Here is a 21562-nt window from a genome sequence, read left to right as displayed (position 1 = left end):
AATTATATTGCATCACTTGGCGTTTTGACACTCGGGCAGAGCTCCGGCTCGCTTTTTACATTGTTTGTTTATGATCAGCAGGCATGAGCGTTTTCAGCTCGCATTGGCCGCATTTTCCGTACGCAGATAGCATGTGTTATGATAACTTTGACTTCTTCTCCATCAAGTTCGCATTCGTTTCTGCTTGGTTGACTTTCACTTGCATATGTAGTCTTACCAATGCGCCCAAATCCCACGACTCGCAATCTCACCAACATGTCCATCTGGATCAAGGAAATACACGCTATAGCCTCCCCGTGGCCATTCCATCTTCCCGTGACATTCTACACCTTTTTCCTTCAAATATTTCTCCCATTGTAATGCTTCAGCTTTGGTTTCTACTGCGAGACAATAATGTTGTCGAAGCTGTTCTCCGCCTTCGACTAAAGCTTTCATGACTTTCTCTTCGGGGCCGTGTTTTGGTACGCAGAGATCTGGTTGTGAGGGAATGGGATATACGTCTTCGTTTGTTTGGCCTAGGGTGAAGAGGAGAATTGTGGTATTTCCGACGGGGAAGACGGACATGCGTTCTTTGAGGATTGCGGGTTTGAGTTCTTCGGGTTGTAGGCCGAGGATGGAGGTGTAGAAGGTGTTGGATTTTTGGATGTCCTGTTGTGAGAATGGGTGGAGTTAGCTCTCTTTGTGTGGGTGTAAGGAGGGAATGGGTATGGGTTTCCGGTATTGGGTCGATGTATTCTGCTTGAAGGTGGAGATGGTTCTTTGCAATTCGTGTTGTTGTTCTGCCTGGGCAAGATCGTGTGTGGTACAGACCTTGACGTAGAGACACAGTTCGAGTACATGTGAGATCGCTGATGGTGGTGGCATGATGAACAAGATTTGTCAGAGGAAGATTCAAATCCTAGTATGAGCTTGGTGTTCTTTTCGTTCTTTGGTCTCTGAATGATTACTCAAGTGGTGCTGGAGTGCTTGCTTGATGATTGTAGAGGTTGAGAGAACCTCAGGGCAGTGTTCTTCGGATGTTGTTGCGAAAGCATAATAACATCGAGCCATGAACATCGAACATTCGACGTTGCTGAAGCGGGGTGAATGCATCATCTCGCAGGCATTTGTATGGTGACAAGCTAGGTTCACGCGCAGAAGACAACCTTGTGCATGCCGTGACCGGCCGTGTGGATTTGGATAGGCACTCGGCTTCTTAGGGTTATTTTGTCGACGCTGCTTGGCGAGCAATCGGTAAGACGGGTAGCTGACGCCAAGGCTAGACTGCCTACTTTGCTTTGTGGATGAAGTGGCTATGGGAGGCATTTTGTGATCAGATGTATGTTGTAGCTACTGGACTTGTTGCAATCATGCACAACCCTGCCAGAAAACACTCCGAATCTGAAATCCCTGATGAATATCAGTGCATTCACGGCCATGTCCTGGCAGTGGAGCGCGAAAGAGCAGCAATCACGAGCATCGAGCTTGCAAGTGCATGTTCTGGCATCTGGCCACCAGCTTTCCGATTGCACGTCCTCACCGACTAAGGACCAGCCTCCTTCGGATGCTGCGCGAATCCAGCCTGATGGTTCAGCCAAAGAGCGAGGCCAGGGAAGCAATATCTGCCGCTGACAAATTGTCCGCTGCGGCGCCCGGTGGGGCGCGGAACGATGACAGTCGTTGATAAGACATGTCCTTTGGAGTGGACTGTCAAAGAAGGAGAATGAAGCTTGGCGTCGACTCAAATCCAAGGGTTGCGCTGATATTGATACGTTCGAAGTGCCATAGCCCGGCTGTATTGATAGCCTCCAACGCTTCGTCATCACAAGCAAAATGCGCCCTTGCTACACCTGTCATCCGGCTCCATGCCGTTGAGTGTCGCAAGCGAAGTGCAGAGCCATTTGCCATCCTTCTTGTGAAACGTCAACACACAAACTCCAGGGCGGATCAGACCAGGGGGTGCATTGTGGGCTTCATAATTGATATGGCAGTCTGCATGCGTGTCGTCGACGTAGTTCACGATGTTTTCCGTGATTTGAATGAAATACTCCGTGTAGTGGCCCCTGTAAGCGTGGTATCCTTCGATGTATCCGTCGAAGGTGAAGACCTTCTGTGAGCTCCAGAACGGATGTGTTGCCTGGAAGGCTTTGATGTCATGCGTTTCATAGACTTGTGGGTTGTCGAGAGTGAAAGTGTCCTTGTTCATTGCATCGATCATTCTGTCTACGGCAGTCTTGATTTCCTGGACATCTCGCTCCCAGCGCTGCGTGATTTCGTCAATAGGGTTCGTCATGTTTTCTGCGGAGTGTGTTGTGTTTTGGTAGACTAGAAGCGTGGACAGGCGGCTCTTTGTAGTCTGCGATGCAGGCCTGTTCGGATATCATTTCGAAACTCCCTACCGCCCTGGATCGAAGGTGAGCGCAGGGAACAGTGAACTCTAACTTCCGGGCCGAGATGGTTCGAGAAGCATTGGACCTTGGATGTACTCAGGCATATGGCTAGCACCTCCTAGCGTGAGATGGAGCAGCATGATGTGCATCGCTCATGAACCGGCAGTCGGCTGATGCTTCGCTGACGAATGGTGACTCGGAATTTACTGACTGTCGTAGAAGGTTGCTGTGGTGCAAAATGCCAAGATGTATGTCGGCGTCGCCGTGAACGCATCCCTGCTACCCAGGTCAGAGATTCTCGGCGGCATTTCTTGCTTGAAGCATTTCGCATAGGTCGACAAGAGGCAAGGTCGGCAGAATTTGTAACCTCGAAACCTGTGCAGGCAGACACACTGACCTGGACAGTTGTTGCGATCTGGAGTCGTGGGGAGGCAGTGTTTGCGTTCTTGCTGGCACTTACATGGTGCTGCTTGTGTGTGTGGAAGTCTGACATGCCCTCAGGCACATGCATTGCCGGTGAACCGATTGACCACACACTCAGTCCAGCGCGAGCGGCGATCGTGCGGATTGCGTGTCATCGCCTGGCGGACAGGCGGCATTATTGCAAAGGGCAAGCAAGACGCGGACTTAGGGCATCGAGCCCGACTGCGCCGCATGCCTTGTTTTCAAGGGATGGCACGCAACATATGTGCGGCGCAATGCTGGCAGCACGTGGCCGTCGAGCGCGTGACAGCTGTGCGTTGTTGCTGGCGTGATGGCGTGAGAAGGACGGAGACGACGGATCGAGTCGGCGAAAACGGCGCTCTCCGATGACTTTCAGGGGGCGATTCAATTCATCCTTCGCAGCACATCACACCACATGCTATCGTGATGTGCCATGCCATACGAATAGTCTGCGGACGGTGCGACGTGCCATGTGCCAAACTCGTAGGAATAGCAGGTCCTTCTTCCAGCTAAGCGCGCATGGTGAGTGGTATATCTTGCATCTCGAGTGCCGCCTGTTTGGAAGCAGCATCACACAACAGCATCAGCATCAACAACAGCGTAGCATCCATTGGATAGAAAGACCATCAGTCCCACTACTCCCCATCAGATCTCCACATCAGATAGGAGAACAAGTACCGGAAGTCGGCCAAATCATGTCCATCGCAACAATCAAAGCTCTCACAGGCATTGGTGCACTTGCATCATTGCCCATGGGCGTAGCATATATCATGACAGCGGACCATTCAGCGTGAGTAAAGTCCTTTTTCCATCCTAGACCGCGACCCCATCTAACATTCGGTATAGCCTTTCATGGGGGACCAGTGCTGCTCACCGTATAGAGAACCGATTCAAGGTCTTTGATGATCGCGCCACGGACTCCTTACCCGCAGAGCGACGAAGGCATCGACACCAGAAGATCCGCGAGGCAATGGCTGCCGACCTGTCAAAGACGAATGTGGCGCTGTGAGAGTTAACTGTGGGACGACGGCGGGTCCTGTCTCGATCGCACATGAAAGCAGTGAAGTGCGTTGACAGGCATTGTCGCAGGAGTTCGGGAGGTGCCTATTGTTTTGGAGATACCATTGTACCGGTTTGATATATTTTGCAGTTGTAATGGAGCAAGAGCTCTTCGGCCTTCACACAGTCACGTCCAGTGTTTCCGTCTTCGGCAGTCTTACCATTCCTCAACAGGATGAAGCATAGCACGAAGATCGTCGGCCGGGTGTTCAAACTCGGAGCGACGTCAAATAATGGGGATGCAGAACATGCTGCCGGTTGGCAGGTGATGTGATGTGCGAATGAAAGAAAAGAGTTCGGACGGAGTCTCGATAGAAGGTGCGGGATGAGGCTCTGCTCTACCGAGGCACTAGCAGGGATTCCCGAAAGCTTGATCGGGTACTCGACAAGTGTTCGAGGAATGTCTGCCCGCTGCAAGTGGGAGGTGAACGATTTCTTGTGCCTTGCATATGCACATTCTCTTACCCACTGCACAATTCGTCCTTCGCTTGTGACAGCTGTTCAACAACGCCGCATCGACATGATCGCCTAGGCAGTCCTCGCTCTATCCCGCTGCCATCCATCGACCATCAATGTCCACTTGTCGTCTGTGATCCGACCAACATTCAGCAACCATGCTTCTCTTTTCCACACTTGCGCTGCTCAGCTTGTTCGCTGTTGCATTCGCGCAAGACTACTACAAGGTCAGCTGCCTTGCAAGCAAAGTCGCAATTCTACGCTCACACTTTGGCAGATCCTGGGACTCGATAAATCCGCCGATGAACGCGATCTGAAAAAGGCCTACCGTCGCCTCTCGAAACAGTACCACCCCGATAAGAACCCCGAAGACGAGACAGCGGCCAAAAAGTTCGTCGAAGTCAGCGAAGCCTACGAAACGCTTGCCGACAAGGAATTGCGCCAAATTTACGACAGACATGGAGCCGAAGGTGTCAAGCAACATAAAGAGCGCGGACAAGGTGGGCGAGGAGGAGGCAGGAGCCCGTTCGATATTTTCAATCAATTCTTTGGTGGCGGTGGTCACTTCGGCCATGGGCGGCGACAAGGTCCCGACATGGAGGTGCGCATACAAGTCAGCTTGAAGGACTTCTACACTGGCGCCGAACACGAGTTCAAGATTGAGAAGCAAGTCATTTGTCCCAAGTGCGAAGGCACAGGGAGCGAAGATGGACATAAGGATACCTGTCACAAGTGCTCGGGACATGGGATGGTGATCCAGAAACAAATGCTAGCGCCTGGTATCTTCCAACAGATGCAGATGCAATGCGACATGTGTGGCGGCAAAGGCGAGATCATCAAGCACAAGTGCAAGACCTGTGGCGGCTCGAAAGTTGTGAGAAGTGAGGAGGCCTACGACCTGACTGTGGAAAAGGGCATGCCGAGAAATGGCCGAGTGCAGTATGAGAACGAAGGCGACGAAAGTCCTGACTGGGAGGCCGGAAGTCTGATCGTGCAGGTTGGAGAGAGTGATCCAAGGCTTGCGACGGACGAGAAGGACCGCACAGATGGAACATTTTTCAGACGAAAGGGCGAGAATCTGTTCTGGAGGGAGATCCTGTCATTGCGAGAGGCGTGGATGGGAGACTGGACGCGCAACCTCACACATCTGGACGGGCACGTGGTGCAACTATCTCGAAAACGAGGCGAAGTCGTTCAGCCGGGGCACGTCGAGATCGTCCAAGGCGAAGGCATGCCCATCTGGCAAGACGAGAATGGAGGATACGGCGCATTGCACGTGGAATATGTTGTCGTACTACCTGATCAGATGGAGAGCGGCATGGAAAAGGACTTTTGGAGCACATGGGAGAAGTGGAGGAAGAAGATTGGTGTGGATTTGCACAAGGACTCTGGGAGACCTGCGGTGCCACACGATGAATTGTGATATGAATTGTAGTTGCAGTATTTTTAGCGACACGTTGTAGAGCATAGAGTGCCTCTGGAATATGATTCTGATTGAATATTGCCATCTCCCAACGGCGCGCCTCGAGATGAAGATGGAGGAAGAGCTACTGCCGGAGAGCAACATGGAAACCATAATCAAAATTGCGTGGCTCTCCTGTGGACTCGAATACTTCCTCCCTCCTCGTTCCTCTGTTTTCTGGAGCACCCTCAAGGCACTATGTCTCGCGAAGCGAATTAGGCGCGTACAAGGGTTGCGAGGAGAGAGCATAAACTGCCGTTGTTTGCGAGTTTCCATTTTGCTGTCTACAGCGAGGACGAGCTCAGCTAGAGCTTCTCACCACCTTTGGACCAATTTGGAAGCAGGATCCTTCTTCCGACTATCTTGCCGTCATCGAGATCTTGAAGCGTTTGTGGCATGTCGTCAATGGAACCGGTGCTGGTCTCAGGCTTCAAAACGCCTTCTTTGAGCAGCTGCAGCACTTCATTCAACCCGTTCATGTCTCCGCAAAACGAGCCTTTGATCGTCAGGCAATTTTGTGTCACAAGATATGGCACGACGGGGACTGCTGGGCTCAGCAGTCCGACCATGACGATGAGGCCAACTGGGCAGATGATTTGTTGCGCGAGACTTATGGTTTCTTCGTGTCCGACGAAGTCGATGACAGTGTCGATTACGATGCCCTTCTCGGCAAGGATCTCTGGGATGGGTTTCGATTGAGTCTCAGTCGTGCAATACGCATCTTCGGCTTTAAGTCCCATGCGAATGGCGAAGTCGAGTGCCTCTTGCCGCTTGTCGAAAGCTATGATACGCTTGACTCCGAGGTGGAGGGCTGTCTGTAAGCCATTTAGACCGAGACCACCTAGTCCAGTGATGGCAATGATTTGATCCGGTTTCACATCAGCTGTGTACTTAACAGCATGATAAGCTGTCAGCAACGCGTCTGCAGCAATACACGCGTGTTCTGCTGGCACACCATCTGGCACTTTTGCGCAAGCGTCTGCCCGGACTGCTAGATACTCCTGCATGAAGCCATCGTATCCAAGGCCATACCCACCCTTTCCAGAAGTTTGGCAGATACGTTGGTACCCCGATTGGCAAGGCAGACACTTCCCGCAACCCGGAACTGGGTGTATCGCTACCATGTCTCCGACTTCAAATGCGGACTTGTCGACTTCGGTTCCTATCTCGATGACTTCGCCTGCTCCTTCGTGACCGAGTGTCCACTCTTTCAGACATTGTGCCGGAGCCTCTGGTAAGTCTCTGATGAGACAGTCGCTGTGGCATACTCCCATGGCTTTGATTTTGACGAGGAGGCCATTGGGTTCGACCTTCGGAAGTGGAATGTCCTCCTTGTGAAGCACCTTATCCGCTCCTGGTGTGCATTTCCAGGCCCAAACGGATTCTGGTAGAGTTGGCATTTCCGATTGTTGCGGAATGTTCGAGCTAACCGAAGTTCGAAATTGTTCTGCGATTTTGTTGAAGCTTAAGCAGAAGCAGATTTGTGAGGCTCGGTGATATTGGAAATTGTGGTGAAGAGGTGAGATTCGGTGATGAGGTGGATTTCTCGTCGCCGAGCGATTGACAGGTAATGTTCTTGTCGAATCTCCGCTGTCAATGTAAAAGCTACCGAGGCTGCAGTGTTGAGAGCTCTCAAGCTAAGCTCCGCCACTTTGAAGCGTTACGAATTCGTTCCTTCGTGTATAGACGATCTGATCCCACGCAACGACTTTTTTGCTCCATTTAGGGCTGAACCTAGTGGCTCCTGCTGATCCAAACGTCGTATGGTCGACTTCAAGTCTGGATCTCGTCGCAGATATTCTTCATCTCGTTCAATTCTGGCGCAGAAAGCGAGCGCGGAGAGCTGCTTGGCGATATTCCCTGGCACTACGACTGATATCTTGTTGGAGAACAAGTGTCTCACACCGAACCCACGAGTTGGCATGATTCGTCGTGCTGTTCGAAAGCTGGTGAAGAAACTCGATCGTGGAGAGATGTCCTACCTACTCGCCGTCAACAGCCCATGGAGTTGACCTACCCGAATACACGATGTGTCGTCGTCACATCGCTAGACTAGCCGTCTGCAGTGTTTGAGGCCGTGCATCTACTGTCTGCGCCCATGGTACTGATGTGCAGCTCACGACAGGTCGCGAAGAGGCGAGAGATTATCGTAGAAGTTGGCTTGGGCCAGCGCTACTGCTATGTAAGAGGCATTGGTTGACGAGGGCATGTCTCTTGATGCGCGAAAGGGCCTCAGACCTTGATGTCTTGCAGTTTCGCCTCGGTATCTTTTTAAGTTTCGACAGTCGCGCGTCGCGCTACAGGAATCACAGCGTCACAGCGTCACCGTGGCGTGGAGTTGACCAGATGGTTTTGTGGTGCTTGATCCCGCCGAATGTAAGTCTCACTTCTCCCTCGTCCACACATCGATAGCGAGGATGTTTGGTCTTTCAGCGATCGTGCTGCTGCTTGCCAGCATTGCCTTGTCCGTCGCTACGCCTCTGCACAGCCGCGATGCGGGAGGAGACATCTTGACCAACGACCTTTTGAGGCTGGACGCTGCGATCAGAACCATTACCTATGCTGCTGGAAACTACACTGGAGGAGTGGCGCAGTATCAGCCCATCCGCGAATCTTTCTCCGAAGTCAACCGTACGAACCGCATTGCATATTTCCGTGCCATGCAAATCAAGCCACGTGAGTATTCAATTTCAATCTTCGGCAGAGCAGAGAGGGTCGGGTATCATCGATGTTGCATCTTCGGAGCTTGGAGTGGACGGACTCGCTGCAGCTGCAGCAGTTGCTCCAGCTGATCCATGGTTGATCGAATGCCTGCCAAAGCAAGGCGAGTCATGCCTGTACAGAAGAGCTGCGCTAATCTCAGGATACAGAGAACATTGCAGATAGCAACCGCATCGTTGCCGTCGTCGCGAATCCAATTGCACCAGATATCACGCAGGCTGTGGATGCTCTGATCGCGAAGAAGGCTTTGATCGAGGAAGCTGGCCTCTCAAAGGAAACTGCGGCAGGCCTGAACTTGATCTCGTACGACCACGATACTCTGAGTCTGGCAGTGGGAGCCAAGCTGAGCCCAGTCACGGTGCCCGCAGCTGCAGTGCCCGTGCTACAAATCGACCTGGACTGGAGGCGAGGAGTGGTGGCGTTTGGTGGTCTGCCGTTAGCACCACTGACGATGTAGAAGTAGTTGGACGAGACTGGACAGACACGCGGACAGAGGCTCTTCAGTCGCCGAGTATTGAAAATGGAGCAGGTGCTCTGGTCGTAGACTCCGTAGAGTGGCAAGCGACATGAATATTGCGTGAAGAACGCGACCTTTGGCGCAGAGAAACACCAACCACGCCGATCCTGCCCTAGCGTTTCCTTGGCGCGTCAAACAACACACTTCGTTTCTCTTGTGCTCTCCCCCTCAAACAATCGTATTCTCTGATCCAAGACCCCCATCAGCTGGCAAAGTGTGCATTTCGTGCATACAGCATGCAATCACGAGGCAGAATCTCGAAGTGTCGTCAGCACTGACCCGTCGACCGTTTTCCCCCAGTGGCACCGTGGAGCGACCACGGGGACCACAGACAAGCCCACAGATCTGACTTCATCCTCGAGATCCACTTCTTCGCGAAGGAAAATCTTCTGGCCCATCATCGCATCGATTCTTCTTAGCGAATCTCTGGCTTGCCCGTCCAAATTGTTGGGAACGCGCGCGTGGCGCGTCAGCGTGCGGCTCAATCGTGCTGGCGTGCTGCTACACCGCTCACAGCTAGCTTCATGCATGTGAAAGCAGCGGCAACTCTCAACCACGTTGCGCATCTGAGATCCTAAGCGGCAGTAGGTCCGGCGCCAACCAACAGCACGGATACCATCATCGTGGCGTACGTGGCCGCTGTGCAGGAGCAGAGAGATGAAAGAACGGCACCAAGAGCTCTTCTCTGTCCACGTTCCATACCCACCAAAGTCCACCCAGTCCACCCCGTCCCTTGGGACCGCTTTTCAGACATCATTGCTTATGGGTCGACGACAGACCTGGACCGACGTGCTCGCTGCAATCTCTTATACCCCATCGCCCTTCCCCATATCTTTCCTCCGCGTTCATTGCCATATCGACTATCTTACCTTGTCTTCTCCCCCCTTTCTACTTAACGAGCATCTTCCAAAATGGCTCCAATAGCACTGACCCCACCAAACGAGAGAGCAGAGATGGGTAACGGCGACCAGAACATCGATGTCTCCAACATGGGAACAACGAGAAAGATCATCTGCTTTTCTGGTGAGCAACACTTGTGAAGTGTCGATTGAACCCATGACTGATGAGCGAGGCCAGACTTCGATGGCACAATATTCATGCAGGACACTGGACACATCCTCTTCAATGCATTCGGATGCGGCTTCGAGCGACGGGCGGAGCTGGAGGAGCAGATCAAGAGCGGCGAACGCAGCTTTAGAGATGTCTCGGAGGAGATGTGGGGTTCGCTCGATGTTCCTTTCGAGGATGGTTTCAAGGCTCTTGAAGAAGGCCTCGTGGTTGACTCTGGCTTCAAGCAGTTCCATGAGTTCTGCAGGAACAATCGCATTCCTTTCAATGTCATCTCCGCTGGCCTGAAACCCGTGCTACGCAGAGTCCTCGACCACTTCCTTGGCGAGGAACAAAGCAGTGGAATCGATATCGTCGCGAATGACGCCGAGATCGATGCGGAAGGCCACAGCTGGAAGCCTGTGTGGCGCCACGAGACGGCCCTTGGCCACGACAAGGCTCTTTCGATCGATGAGTACAAGTCAAGGGCCAAGCTGGAGAGTGAAGATGGCACAGTACCACTGGTAAGTGATTAGAGTATCCTGCGGGCTGTTGTATACTTACTGTCCTGAACAGATTGTCTTCATTGGCGATGGCATATCAGACCTTGCCGCTGCAGGTCAATCTGACGTTCTCTTCGCCCGTAGAGGACTCGCGCTTGAGAAGCATTGCATTGACAACAAGATCGAGCACATCCCCTACGACAGCTTCGCAGACATCCAACGAGAAGTGACCAGGATCGCCAAGCTCGACGAAGCCAAGACCAAGGGTGAAGGCCTGCCAGTCAAATTCAACCCAAGGGCAAACATGTGGAGGAAGATCAGCTCTAGGAATGCTGTGCCTACGTTCAAAGCCATGACACCTAGTGTTGAGGATCGGGCATTCCTCTGGCCTGAGACCTTCACTGAGCAGAAGAACGGAACAAAGCCAGTAGCTGTGGCTACGATTGCTTGATTTGGCGTTGCTCCGATTTACCAATAGAACGATAAACAGCACTTGTAATTTGGTATCACCCGCCATCCTTCGTACGTTCTGTACTGTCCTGCAGATCGCGTGGAGTTACCCAAGCCGGTATAGTGTCGAGATACTGATGAAATGAATTACCTTTTGAGAATTTCACAGCAGTCCTGTTGATGCAATTCCTGCTCCGAAACGAAACTATCAGCGAGGACACTGTCCATTGCATGCACCAGTGCAGTTGAATCCAATCGTGTTCTCCACTGCCTCACAGAGGTAGGAGTAAGATGGGATGTCCTGGTCCAGCGCCCACAGTTCATTATCAAAGAGATTGATGTTCGAGCATGGCGCTTCTGCCGAGCACTGCAATGTTGCGACACGGTCGCCCTTGAGTGTGCCTCTCGCATTGCCCCAATGCATGTCCGAAACCTACACGAGTGTTAGCAGTGATCAGTGTTGGAGGCGTGGGTGAGATGCTTGCCTTGAAGTCAGAAGTGTTGCAGTCTCCTCTCTGCCCATTGTAGGAAGTGCATTGTGAGATCGCCCAGGCGAGATTAACGTCGTTCAGCTCGAAGTTGGTGAACGTGATGTTCTTCGCCCAGCCGAGCCCTCCGCCGCCTCCATTCGGGGGAAAGCCTTTGTTCTTGCCTGTCCATGTCTTCACTCGGCCTCCGTAGCCTGTATTGAAGCATTTGATGTTGTGAGCAGTAATGTTTTCGATGACTTCAATTTGGCCAGGATATTGTCCAATGCTTCCCATCGCCAGAGACTGTCCATTGTAGAAGGTGCAGTCTTCAATGTAAATGTTTGTGCTATTCTGCTTCATGCTGATGCTGTCGTCTCCGTTGTCGATTGTCCATCGTAGGAAAGTGATGTTGTTAGCGTATACTGTGTCTACGCCGTCTGTGTTGACATTGGCGCGGAAGTCTCTCGTATCACTGGTGGCGTTGATGAAGATGTCTTGTAGCAGCATTTTCTCCGACCGAGCGACGGTCATAGTCCACATTTGAGGTTTGATGAAGCGAAGGCCCTCGATTACAGCATTCTTTGTGTTTGTGATCAAAAGAGAATGTGGTCGACCATGCCGATTGGAGACTCCCTGGTTGAAGTCATACCAGGCTTGACCGTTGCCATCGATAGTACCGTAGCCATTTCCAAAGAAGTGCAGATTCTCGCCGCCCAGATGCCAGGCAGATGTCTGGTTTTGGAAGCCGATGGGCATCGAGTTCGCTAGCCAATACGGGATGTTGGTGTCCCACAGCATGGTTCCGCGGAGCTCGATAGTGACGTCCTTCAAGCCTGTCGTGTTCATGATGGAGCCGATGTAGTAAGTGGTGTTGTCAAAGACGATATGGCCATCTTCTTTGCAGTCCTTGAAAGCTTGGAGGATAGCGGGAGCATCGTCGCCCTTGGGATCGCCACCTGCTGGCACATTGCACGTCTTACTTCTCTGTGGCCACGGCTCATCGTGCGAGTACGGCGGTCCTTCTTGTACCTCAGAGGGAAACCAGCAACCATTCAGGCCAAGACATTCGCAGACATATGGGTCGTATCTGTCGGAGTTGCATTTGTTGTCGCTGTCGGCGACGAAAGCAATCTCGGTCTCGATGGATCTGGTAGCTGTAGTATGCGGCTTATCCAGAGCCTCTGAAGAAGTGAACTATTCGCCAGTCAGTTCACGTCGTCGGCCACAACAGACGAGGGATAGACCTGGGGAGACAATGGGGCCTGAGACCAAGCCAGAAGTCTGGCGAAAAGACCGCGCATGTCGACACCAAACGAACGTGTGAGTGACCGAGCACTGTGGTGAGGCTCGAGAAAGAGTCGAAACGTCAAGGAGGCGACGTCGATTGCGGTGCGAAACGTTCAAGACCGGAAAGTGAGATTTATTGAAGGTGTTTCCATGGTTCTTCCCGGCTCAGCCAGCCCCGCTCTGCACAAGGCAAAAAGGCTGCTGATCGTCACTGCACATTCACCACATTTCGAGGTCATCTGCTTCAGTTCAGGGGTGGAGCGCCTGCATGAACGCATCCTCTGCATTGACGCCGCGTCGGCAGAAAGAGCCGACGCATGTCCTTGCGGCGAAGGGAAGTGCAGTGTCGCGTGGGACGACTTCTTCTGGTCCACCAAACGAGCAGACTTGGCATTGTAGACTTCCCATGAGCACCCGGCTCCAATTCGACCTACATCCCACTCGTGTTCAGTCATCAAAAGTTTTGTGATGTCGCAGAACGAGGTTTGCAGGGTACTGTGCCTCGAGACCTCGTGACACAATGAATTGCAGTGTTCCTGCACGATCATTCACCAGATGTCTGTCTGCAGTAATCAAAAGATGCGATCAATTTATCAATGCCTACTGGAGAGGGGTCACGATATGGTGATAGTAGGTACACTGAGTACGAGACTGGAGCTGCTACAACGCAATCAATCCAAACAAAGTCCAGATTCGTACAACTACCATCGGCTACACAGATGGCAAAGCTAGACCTTGGTACTGCTGAGAAGAAGTTACATTAGCTACTCTGTCGGTTTCCTCTGCTGCTGCAACATTCACCGAGCAACCTTCCGGGTATCCCAGTTCTGCGAAACCAACTCCAAGCACCGAGCATTTACAGAAAAAGCATCTCTGCGCAAGTCACCTCCTCAACCTTGGTCCGCTTTCCACTTCGAATTGAAGTTCTCTTGATCCCATTCTCGCCAGTGACCTTGAAATGCTAGAGTCCTGCCAGAACAGCTACTCCAATAGCGCCCGCCGCAATCATCGGAACCTGGAGCGAGGAAGCACCTCCAGTATATCTTTGCTGTTGAGAAGAATTGGTCTCACTTGCTTGGTTGTCCGGACTCGATTTCGTTGCAGTGCCAGCTGCGGTATTAGAAGTTTCGTTTTGTCTCGCTCCTGGGGCGATGGGGTAGGCTGAATTCCTTCTCTGCATGTCGATATTCGGACAACAGTTTGCCAGGGCGCCGAGGGCAACACAGGTGAGGATTGTGAGGCGCATTGTTCTTGTCAGTCGGCTCGTCCGACGATTATCGCTAGGAGACCTCGGTGTGTGGGCGTCGCTGTGGAATCCAGGTATTGCGAAAAGTGTCAAAGACTGATAATGCTGTGGGAGAATGGGATGTCGATGGGACAGGAGAGTCGTGTCGTATCATATGTTTGATTCCCGAAATCAATCGTCCCGTTTGCGAGCTAAGCAACCTGTCTGACTTTTCAACTCTACCTACCCAAATTTCATTCTGATTGTGCTTGAACTGCGGAGATGAATTCGACAGCCACGAAACAACGAGAGTTCAACTCTATGCTCCATCACTTACTTACATAGAGTTGCAACACGATGCCCAATCCGGTGAAAGTTGCGTTTCAGCTTGCTTCAGGCAGAGCAATTCTCCCCGGCACGAAGCAAGCAAGAAGAATGTCGATAGAAGGGACTGTCAGGGAAGACTTGGCGCCCAATCTCAGCACATGATAGACTTCAACGTAGCAATCCTTTGCCAATCTCCATCTAGAGCCTAGCTTTCAAGCCAAGCTCTTTGATGAAGATGTCGGCTGCCTTCTCGCCGATCATGAGAGCCGTGTTATTCGTGTTGGCACCAACATTCTCCGGTGGCACCGACAAGTCGGCGAGTTTCAAGCCTCTGATGCCGTAGACGCTCAGGGTGTTATCAACCACGCCACCTTGCTCTCTCGGTGCCTGGGTGCGAGTTAGTTGGTATTCCGCCATGAATCGAAATAAGCTCCTACCATTTTGCAAGTTCCAAGGCTGTGCCATGTGGTGGCTACTGTCTCCCTGACTTTCCTGGAGCGACAAGTTAGTTAAAGATGGTAGCAGAGGCGGAAAACAATCACTCACTGCTCGATGATCTTGTCATCCTCCTTAGTATACTGAATCTTGGGCGCATTGGCTGGTACCGGGCCGTCGGCGAATTCCACGATCGCAGCTTTCGAGTGCTTGGGAAAAGCGGGATGCGAGCCAGCTTCTTCACCTCGGTAGAGACTATAGATGGCAAGGTCAGCAGAGGTGTGCAGGGGTCGCAGCATAGCACCACCTACCTCATCCTTCGAGTCATCTCACGCTGTAGTTTGTACGACCAGATATGCTTCTGCACATCTACATCATCAGCATCCTTCAGATATCCGACATCGAAATCAATGGGATCCGAAATCTCTGGCCCAGTAATATGAATTGATCCTCTTGAGTAAGGGTAGGCGGTCCAGCATGCCATCGAGACATATTCTGCATCGTCAGGCAGGGTTGCGTAGTCTCCAAAGAAACTATTGTATAGTGCAATGATCATTAGTGGACGGTCTGGGGCGTTGCGAAAGTCCCGGTCCCAAGCTCTTCGAAATGCTGGGGAGAGGTCCTTCAAATCGGCTTCGGTCGGCCTGAACTTGCCACTGGCATCCATAGAGTTCCAGCCGAGCAATTCATCATGCTTGCGGATCGCTTCATGAACGTCAAAGCGACCATCGTTGAAGCTTGTAGACGGTCAGTGGCGAAATTTGGGCGATGTTCAATCACGCTACACCTACCCATTAATGGCCTCACGCGGACTCAGATCGGTACGGTATGCCCACAGTGATAGATGGTGATCTTGATACTGATCGCCGACGCCTCGCAGAGGCTGGATCAGTTGCACTCCGGCTCTCCTCAAGACATCGGGATTCCCGACGCCTGAGCGTTCGAGGATAAGTGGCGTAGCATTGGCGCCGGCAGACACGCAGACCATCTTGGAGGCACGAATTTTTCGTTTCGTATCATCGGTGCTGAATTTTGGATTGGGCTGGTACTCCACACCGCACGCTCGTCCACCTTCAATGAGTACTCTGACGACCTGGCTCCCAGTCAGCGCCTGTCAGTGTGCAATGAGAAGCTCACGAACATGAGTCTCTGTCAGGACGTGCAGGTTCGGGTACCCGCCACTCTGGAGCTTTGGATGCAAGAACCTGTGCGCAGCGTCCTGGCGACGTCCATCTGGTCCAACATATCTCAACCAGCGCTCGACCCCGTCGTTGGCATCCAAATTCTGCAGGTCCTTGAGCTCACGATATCCAAGCTTGGCTGCGGCTTCGATAAAGTCATTCTCTGCCCTCTTTGCAGTGAATGTGCCTTTGGAGATGTTGATCGGACCATCATATCCGTGATGCTCACGCTCACCGCGGCCATGATATGTCTCGAACTTTCTGAGATACGGGAAGAGATCATTTGCGGACCAGCCCGGCATATTCCATGAGTCAAAGTCACTGCGCTGCGCGCGCGTGTATACCATCCAATTGATACTCGATCTGGCGAGAAGAGTCAATGAGATAGCTGTGCGGAACAGTATAGATCTATTTACGTACCCGCCTCCGAGAGTGCCCCCAGATGGAACGACAGGCGCGCGATTACCTAGCTGGGGCGCGAAGTTGCCCTTCAAGACGTTTCAGCTGAACCGCTTACTCTTCAAGGAGTTGAGATATTCCGTACCTGCCAGAAAAGGGCCGTCTTGCTGTCCTCCTTCAAGTTCTGCGGGAACAGAGCCGGATACACTACTTCAGGAATGTTGTGATTGTTCATGCCCTGCTCAATAACCAGAATGGAGAGCTCTGGATCAGCCTCCGCGAGTCGGGAAGCAATGACACATCCTGCAGTGCCTCCTGGATGTCCAAGAGGTTAGTAGGCGTCAGTGGTGAACTTTGACTGACGAAACACTTGCCTCCGGCTACAATCACATCCACCTGGCGGATCTCCTCGGGAAGTTTGGTATAGATGCCCATATTGTCCTTGCTTGCTGTCTTTGTTCAACAAGAAGTCCCAGAGGGAGAAAAGAAGACATTTGAACGCAAGTCCGGGCATATATGTGTCGCACGGGAATACGGAGTAAGATGGCGGAGAACCTGGCAAATGTTTCCGGTATGCGGGTTTGGGAAATGCGTGTCACACAGGTGTATACCTTGAGGCTACCAAAGCATTGAAGTTCACACGCATCCCGGTCATTTGACCAAGCATAACAAGTTGCCGCGTGTTGTTCTCCAGGTAGCTTCGACAAGGCCTCAATCTTGAAGTCGATATGGCTTGAACCTGTAATTATTCCGTGCTGGCATTGTGCAGCTCTGGTTCATGATTTGAAAAGGCGATGCGGTTGATCTGACTTACTGTGCAACACCTGACAGTGACTGAGCGCGGGAATATCGCTCTCCTGTAGTACGCGATGGACTGATGACACTGGTCGTTGGGACTGATGTGACTGATTGTTGGCGCTGGCCGGTGGCGCTGGCCGTAGGCGAGCTGTGTCTACCCCAGGTCTCGAGGGTGTTTGAACCAGGTTCCCCACTTCAACTTGCATGTCAATCAGCTACGCAAGAGCTTCATCCCCGGCAACGCTGATGGACATTCAGGCAGATTGATATTGCTGGTGATTGAAGCTGCCTCCGTGGAACGCTCGGATCAGCTGATGACCATGCTAGAAGTTGCTATGAGATCGGTCTATAACTCAGAACGGTCTTGGTCAGATGCGGTAGAATCATCCTCATCCACAATCACCTCTCGCGCCTCCAGGTCATACCTGTCTCCTGACTTCAAGAAGTAAAAGCGAGCTTCCGTAGGAGGGAGAGTCTTCAATTCGGTGCCCTCGGAAGAGTAAAACTTGCCATCGTAGATCAAGGCATATGTGCTGCCGAGAACTTCCGCCTCGTTCTTGTGTACGACCAGCGCTGTGTCCTCATCAATGGAAATCCCTAGCAGCTCTGGGTGCACCTTCAAGATGTCAAACATGTCGAAATGCCTGTTTCGCACGAGCACGTGCTGATCCACGGCTGCGTTCTTCAGGTATCCAAAGCCCACCGTATGGTCACCAATCATAATTTGGTTGTTGGCTGTGTCTCCACGAGCAAGAAAGCTTGCCTGGATGCTGGCTCCTGCGCTCGATCCTGAGATGACTCCGCCTCGGTCCAGGACGGATTGGAAGGCCCTCTCAGCTTTTGTGCCAGCGTATGCGTCTACCAGGCGCCATTGTCTTCCTCCTCCAAAGTATATGCCATCTGCTTCGAGGAGTGGTGCCACGAACTCGTCGGTGTCGGCAACAGCGGGATCGTACGTGTGAAGCACAGTCTGCTACTGTGTTAGCTCCACCGCGAGGCCAACTGCGAGGTTACTCACCACATTGTTCGCTCCCAGTTCTCGGAGTGTGACAGCGCTCGCAAAGCTCTCGTTGTAGGACGGTTCGCCTCCTGCAGTGGGAATGACCACGATTGATGAATTCGGACCGCCAGCAAGTTCGATGATCTTCTGCCAGATGTTGTCGCTCTGGAGATTGCCTCCGACAATCACGAGATGGCCATTCTCAGGCCCTATAGTGTGATTCGCATGGCCGCTCGCGACGGGCGATGCAGTGACTGTGGCCGCGGCGCCAAAAAGCGTGTACAACGCGCGGAAGAGCATGTCGGAGAACGTGAGCACTTACCTGGAGGTCCGATGAGCCCTCGGAGCTGCTATGTAGGCCTTTGCAGGCGTACTGCCGCGCCATCGCGCCAAGTGCAAAGTAGATGGCATCATTGCGGATGCGCAGACGATGTGTGCAGGTCTTGCCTGAGCAGGAAGGTGGGAGCATTGGAGTCGCGCGCCGTGGACCGGGGCGGGGCTTGGCGGTAGCGATTCAAGTCCACTTCATCAGCATCGGCACTTCAGTCTATGTTGCGAGGCATCTCGAGAAGGGTGCAAGACATGCGGGCGTCGATAGAGATCTCTTCCAGGCCCTTGAAATATCGTTGCAGTGAATGATTGCTGCACAGCTCGGGGTAGCTGGTGCAGATTGCCCAAGGGCAGTAGGAAGGTGTATTCTGCATACGCAAGACCGGCCATGAGGAAAGCGCTTCATCACACTCGGGAGCTCAAGGCTGTTGACAAAGACGTGTTTTCTCGCGGGTGCTGCTGTACTCGGCGGAGAGGTCTGTCTCTTATCAGAAAGGGTGCAATCGTGCATCACGTCATCACAGCTGCCACTGGACATGGCAGAGTCCTTTCCATCTCACTCCACTGCTCGTGTGGGCATATGCCTCCACCAGCGGCTCGCACACCACGGGTGCACGGCGTACCTTCTCGTGCCTCTGCCAACAAGTTGCGCACGGAATCATTATCGGGCAAGTGAGACGGAACAAGACTCCAGCGCAGCTCCGCTCTGGACCTCGAGCATGAAGTCCCGCGAAAGTCCCACCGGTAGCCTATGCCTCCATCCACGCACTCGATATGGGAACATGGCGATCGCTTTATGTCGCCTATTGCAGCCTATTCTGGACAACGATGTTGCGATTCGGGCTGAGCCTCCAGAATAGCTGTGTCCAAGGATCCTACATCACCAGGCGAGCTTCGTGGCGTCCGATCCGCATCAGACCAACAGACCGCTGGTGCAGTACAATTCGCAGAGTATTGTATTCAGAGGATGACGTTCTCGAAGCGGTTGCCAGAAAATCGTGACGCCAATGTCTCACTTCTACCACAGTCAACCTCAAACACTTCCACATGGCCCAGCCCTCTGTACGAGCGTGCGAGCCGAAGGTGCTTTCTTCCCAAACGCCTGCTCTATGGGGCTGCTAGATCACTCACTGCCCGTCTAATCCAGCAGAAGCCCAGCTTTTGGAGCTATGTAGATGCTGCTGGTATGTGATTTTGCGTATAGATTGGTGAATGGTGTCAGTCAGGATCTGGAAGGATCCAGGAGCAGCCGCTTACCATCGCAGACATTGCTTACGACTTCAGAAACACGTCCGCACAAGTTGCCCGAACAGGAAACGATGGTCGACGAAGGATGGTGTGTCTCATCTGGGATCCGCATCTCGTGGTGTGAGTCTGGAATAGTCATGACTGGCGGACCTGATCGGGCCTCGATCCGCCGTATGTTCCTGACCAGCACACGCGAGGGAAGAGCATGTGTGAGACATGTGCCTGGCAGATCCCTGGCCTCGACGCAGGCACCAAAGTATGCGGTCCAGACCTTAACCCACTGGCTGGATTACTCTGTTCTTGCGTAAGACGAAGGATGTTTGCTTGGCCTGCGGGGGTATATTTGCAGTCGACCATCGCTGCGTGATCGTGCATAAGCGTTCTGCGAGACTGCGATCTTGCTGCTAAACGATTGCGGATCTCACATACAGCCATCGCGCTACGCCGCCATGCTCACAGACTACGAGGCTATCGGTCACGACGCCGATACGTTTGATCTTGCGGCCCAAATTGCAGGGGCGGACACTTTTGAATCAAGTCTGGAAGTGAATCTCGAAAAGGAGCCGCCCACATGGCGTCTAGACAAGAAGATGCGAATCCTGTGCCTTCATGGTATGCCCTTTCAAGTATGAATCTTTCAATTTTGTTGCTGATGTGTATTCGCACAGGCTTCGGACAAAGTGGCGACTTCTATCGCATGAAGATGAAACGCATTTCTCAGTATCTGGAGCAGAATCTTGACCCAGACCTACACGGTGATTACGCAGATGGTATAGAATGGATGTTTCCGGATGGGCCGATTGAGCTCACAACGGAGGCGCTACAGTCGGACATTCTGGAGATGCGTGCGTGGTGGACCAGGCTAGATTTCACGATCAGGCTTGACCAATTGTACAGCAGCCTGGACTACTTGACCAAGTATATCCGGGAGTATGGGCCATTTGATGGCGTCGTCGGGTTCAGCCAAGGAGCATCCATCGCCATGATGCTCACCGCACTCTGCGAAGGCAGTGTGAGACCGGAGCGAGTGACGGCGCTGGCGAATCAAGGACTTCCACTGCTTATACCACCACCGCAGACTCCTTTCAAATTCGCGATCGCATGCTCGGGATTCCGGAATGCACCCCAATTCTACGACGGCTTCTTCACACCAAAGATCAACACTCCTACAATGCACGTTATTGCCGATTGGGACCACATGGTATCGGCGCAGATGTCCGCCGATATGATTGCTGCCTGCGAAAACCCAGTCGTCATTCGACATGCAGGAACACATGCTCTACCAACCGACAGGAATAGCATGTGGGAAATGTCACAATTCTTCAACCGATCTTGCATTAAGGCGGCGCTTGCGGAGCGATCGCTGGCTGTAGAAGGCCTCCCGTTGAGACGAGCCTCGCTGATCACACAAGCGACATTGACAGTGACTGCTATAACCAATGTTGCATTGTCGGAGAGCGAGATGCCGCCATTGACGAATGCTTCTACATCGCCGAAGAGTTCCGGCCCACCGTCACCGGGGTCAAGTGTTTCTGGCGCGACCAACACTATAGGGAAACGGAGGAAGCGCCTACGATTCGCTCGTCGGATTACTATACGTAGGTATTGAGGGCCTTAAGTTGTCTCTGCTATGCGTGTCGGGAACGTTGCTTTTGAAGTACTATATCGAAGTTAGCGATCTTATATCTAGCATACTTGCAGCAATAATAGATTGCGGAGAGCGTTTATATATAAGTCGTAAGAGCTCGTCCGTAGTCGAAAGGTCGAAAGACTTAAATCGTATATAATAACGCCCTTTTATAGCTCTAGAATACTTCGGATTAGCAAAGATATC

The 21562-nt window shown here is 52.4% G+C and overlaps 11 protein-coding genes across 11 annotated transcripts; 5 read left to right on the top strand and 6 right to left on the bottom strand.

Annotated features, from left to right (window-relative positions):
• Window positions 1–213: 213 nt before the first annotated feature.
• Window positions 214–864, bottom strand: RHO25_012182 (uncharacterized protein; the record flags this gene model as incomplete). Its single annotated transcript, XM_023603584.1, has 2 exons — window positions 214–648; window positions 811–864. The coding sequence occupies 2 exons, from the start codon at window positions 862–864 to the stop codon at window positions 214–216; spliced, it is 489 nt and encodes a 162-aa protein (XP_023454971.1).
• Window positions 865–1801: 937 nt separating this feature from the next.
• RHO25_012181 (uncharacterized protein) lies at window positions 1802–2272 on the bottom strand (the record flags this gene model as incomplete). The annotated part of the gene is made up of 1 exon (XM_065603493.1): window positions 1802–2272. One exon carries the CDS (start codon window positions 2270–2272, stop codon window positions 1802–1804), a length of 471 nt encoding a protein of 156 aa, XP_065459565.1.
• Window positions 2273–3508: 1236 nt separating this feature from the next.
• On the top strand, window positions 3509–3822 carry RHO25_012180 (uncharacterized protein; the record flags this gene model as incomplete). Its single annotated transcript, XM_023603582.2, has 2 exons — window positions 3509–3603; window positions 3660–3822. The coding sequence occupies 2 exons, from the start codon at window positions 3509–3511 to the stop codon at window positions 3820–3822; spliced, it is 258 nt and encodes an 85-aa protein (XP_023454523.2).
• A 664-nt stretch (window positions 3823–4486) lies between these two features.
• Window positions 4487–5751, top strand: RHO25_012179 (uncharacterized protein; the record flags this gene model as incomplete). Its single annotated transcript, XM_023603581.2, has 2 exons — window positions 4487–4555; window positions 4606–5751. The coding sequence occupies 2 exons, from the start codon at window positions 4487–4489 to the stop codon at window positions 5749–5751; spliced, it is 1215 nt and encodes a 404-aa protein (XP_023454524.1).
• A 344-nt stretch (window positions 5752–6095) lies between these two features.
• Window positions 6096–7190, bottom strand: RHO25_012178 (uncharacterized protein; the record flags this gene model as incomplete). Its single annotated transcript, XM_023603580.1, has 1 exon — window positions 6096–7190. One exon carries the CDS (start codon window positions 7188–7190, stop codon window positions 6096–6098), a length of 1095 nt encoding a protein of 364 aa, XP_023454515.1.
• A 1017-nt stretch (window positions 7191–8207) lies between these two features.
• Window positions 8208–8968, top strand: RHO25_012177 (uncharacterized protein; the record flags this gene model as incomplete). Its single annotated transcript, XM_023603579.2, has 2 exons — window positions 8208–8466; window positions 8661–8968. 2 exons carry the CDS (start codon window positions 8208–8210, stop codon window positions 8966–8968), a joined length of 567 nt encoding a protein of 188 aa, XP_023454516.1.
• A 971-nt stretch (window positions 8969–9939) lies between these two features.
• RHO25_012176 (uncharacterized protein) lies at window positions 9940–11029 on the top strand (the record flags this gene model as incomplete). Its single annotated transcript, XM_023603578.2, has 3 exons — window positions 9940–10051; window positions 10106–10599; window positions 10652–11029. 3 exons carry the CDS (start codon window positions 9940–9942, stop codon window positions 11027–11029), a joined length of 984 nt encoding a protein of 327 aa, XP_023454517.1.
• Window positions 11030–11236: 207 nt separating this feature from the next.
• Window positions 11237–12799, bottom strand: RHO25_012175 (uncharacterized protein; the record flags this gene model as incomplete). Its single annotated transcript, XM_023603577.2, has 3 exons — window positions 11237–11461; window positions 11514–12692; window positions 12743–12799. The coding sequence occupies 3 exons, from the start codon at window positions 12797–12799 to the stop codon at window positions 11237–11239; spliced, it is 1461 nt and encodes a 486-aa protein (XP_023454518.1).
• Window positions 12800–14535: 1736 nt separating this feature from the next.
• RHO25_012174 (uncharacterized protein) lies at window positions 14536–16787 on the bottom strand (the record flags this gene model as incomplete). Its single annotated transcript, XM_023603576.1, has 9 exons — window positions 14536–14724; window positions 14775–14829; window positions 14884–15027; window positions 15084–15509; window positions 15564–15865; window positions 15914–16316; window positions 16374–16441; window positions 16498–16667; window positions 16712–16787. 9 exons carry the CDS (start codon window positions 16785–16787, stop codon window positions 14536–14538), a joined length of 1833 nt encoding a protein of 610 aa, XP_023454519.1.
• A 709-nt stretch (window positions 16788–17496) lies between these two features.
• Window positions 17497–18450, bottom strand: RHO25_012173 (uncharacterized protein; the record flags this gene model as incomplete). Its single annotated transcript, XM_023603575.2, has 2 exons — window positions 17497–18120; window positions 18169–18450. 2 exons carry the CDS (start codon window positions 18448–18450, stop codon window positions 17497–17499), a joined length of 906 nt encoding a protein of 301 aa, XP_023454520.1.
• Window positions 18451–20177: 1727 nt separating this feature from the next.
• On the top strand, window positions 20178–21337 carry RHO25_012172 (uncharacterized protein; the record flags this gene model as incomplete). Its single annotated transcript, XM_023603574.2, has 2 exons — window positions 20178–20340; window positions 20397–21337. The coding sequence occupies 2 exons, from the start codon at window positions 20178–20180 to the stop codon at window positions 21335–21337; spliced, it is 1104 nt and encodes a 367-aa protein (XP_023454521.2).
• Between the last annotated feature and the right edge of the window lie 225 nt (window positions 21338–21562).

Source organism: Cercospora beticola, chromosome 8 (assembly GCF_033473495.1).
Source record: "Cercospora beticola chromosome 8, complete sequence".
NCBI lineage: Eukaryota > Fungi > Ascomycota > Dothideomycetes > Mycosphaerellales > Mycosphaerellaceae > Cercospora > Cercospora beticola.
Note: the sequence above shows the minus strand (reverse complement) of the source record. Positions and strands in the feature narration are given on the sequence as shown.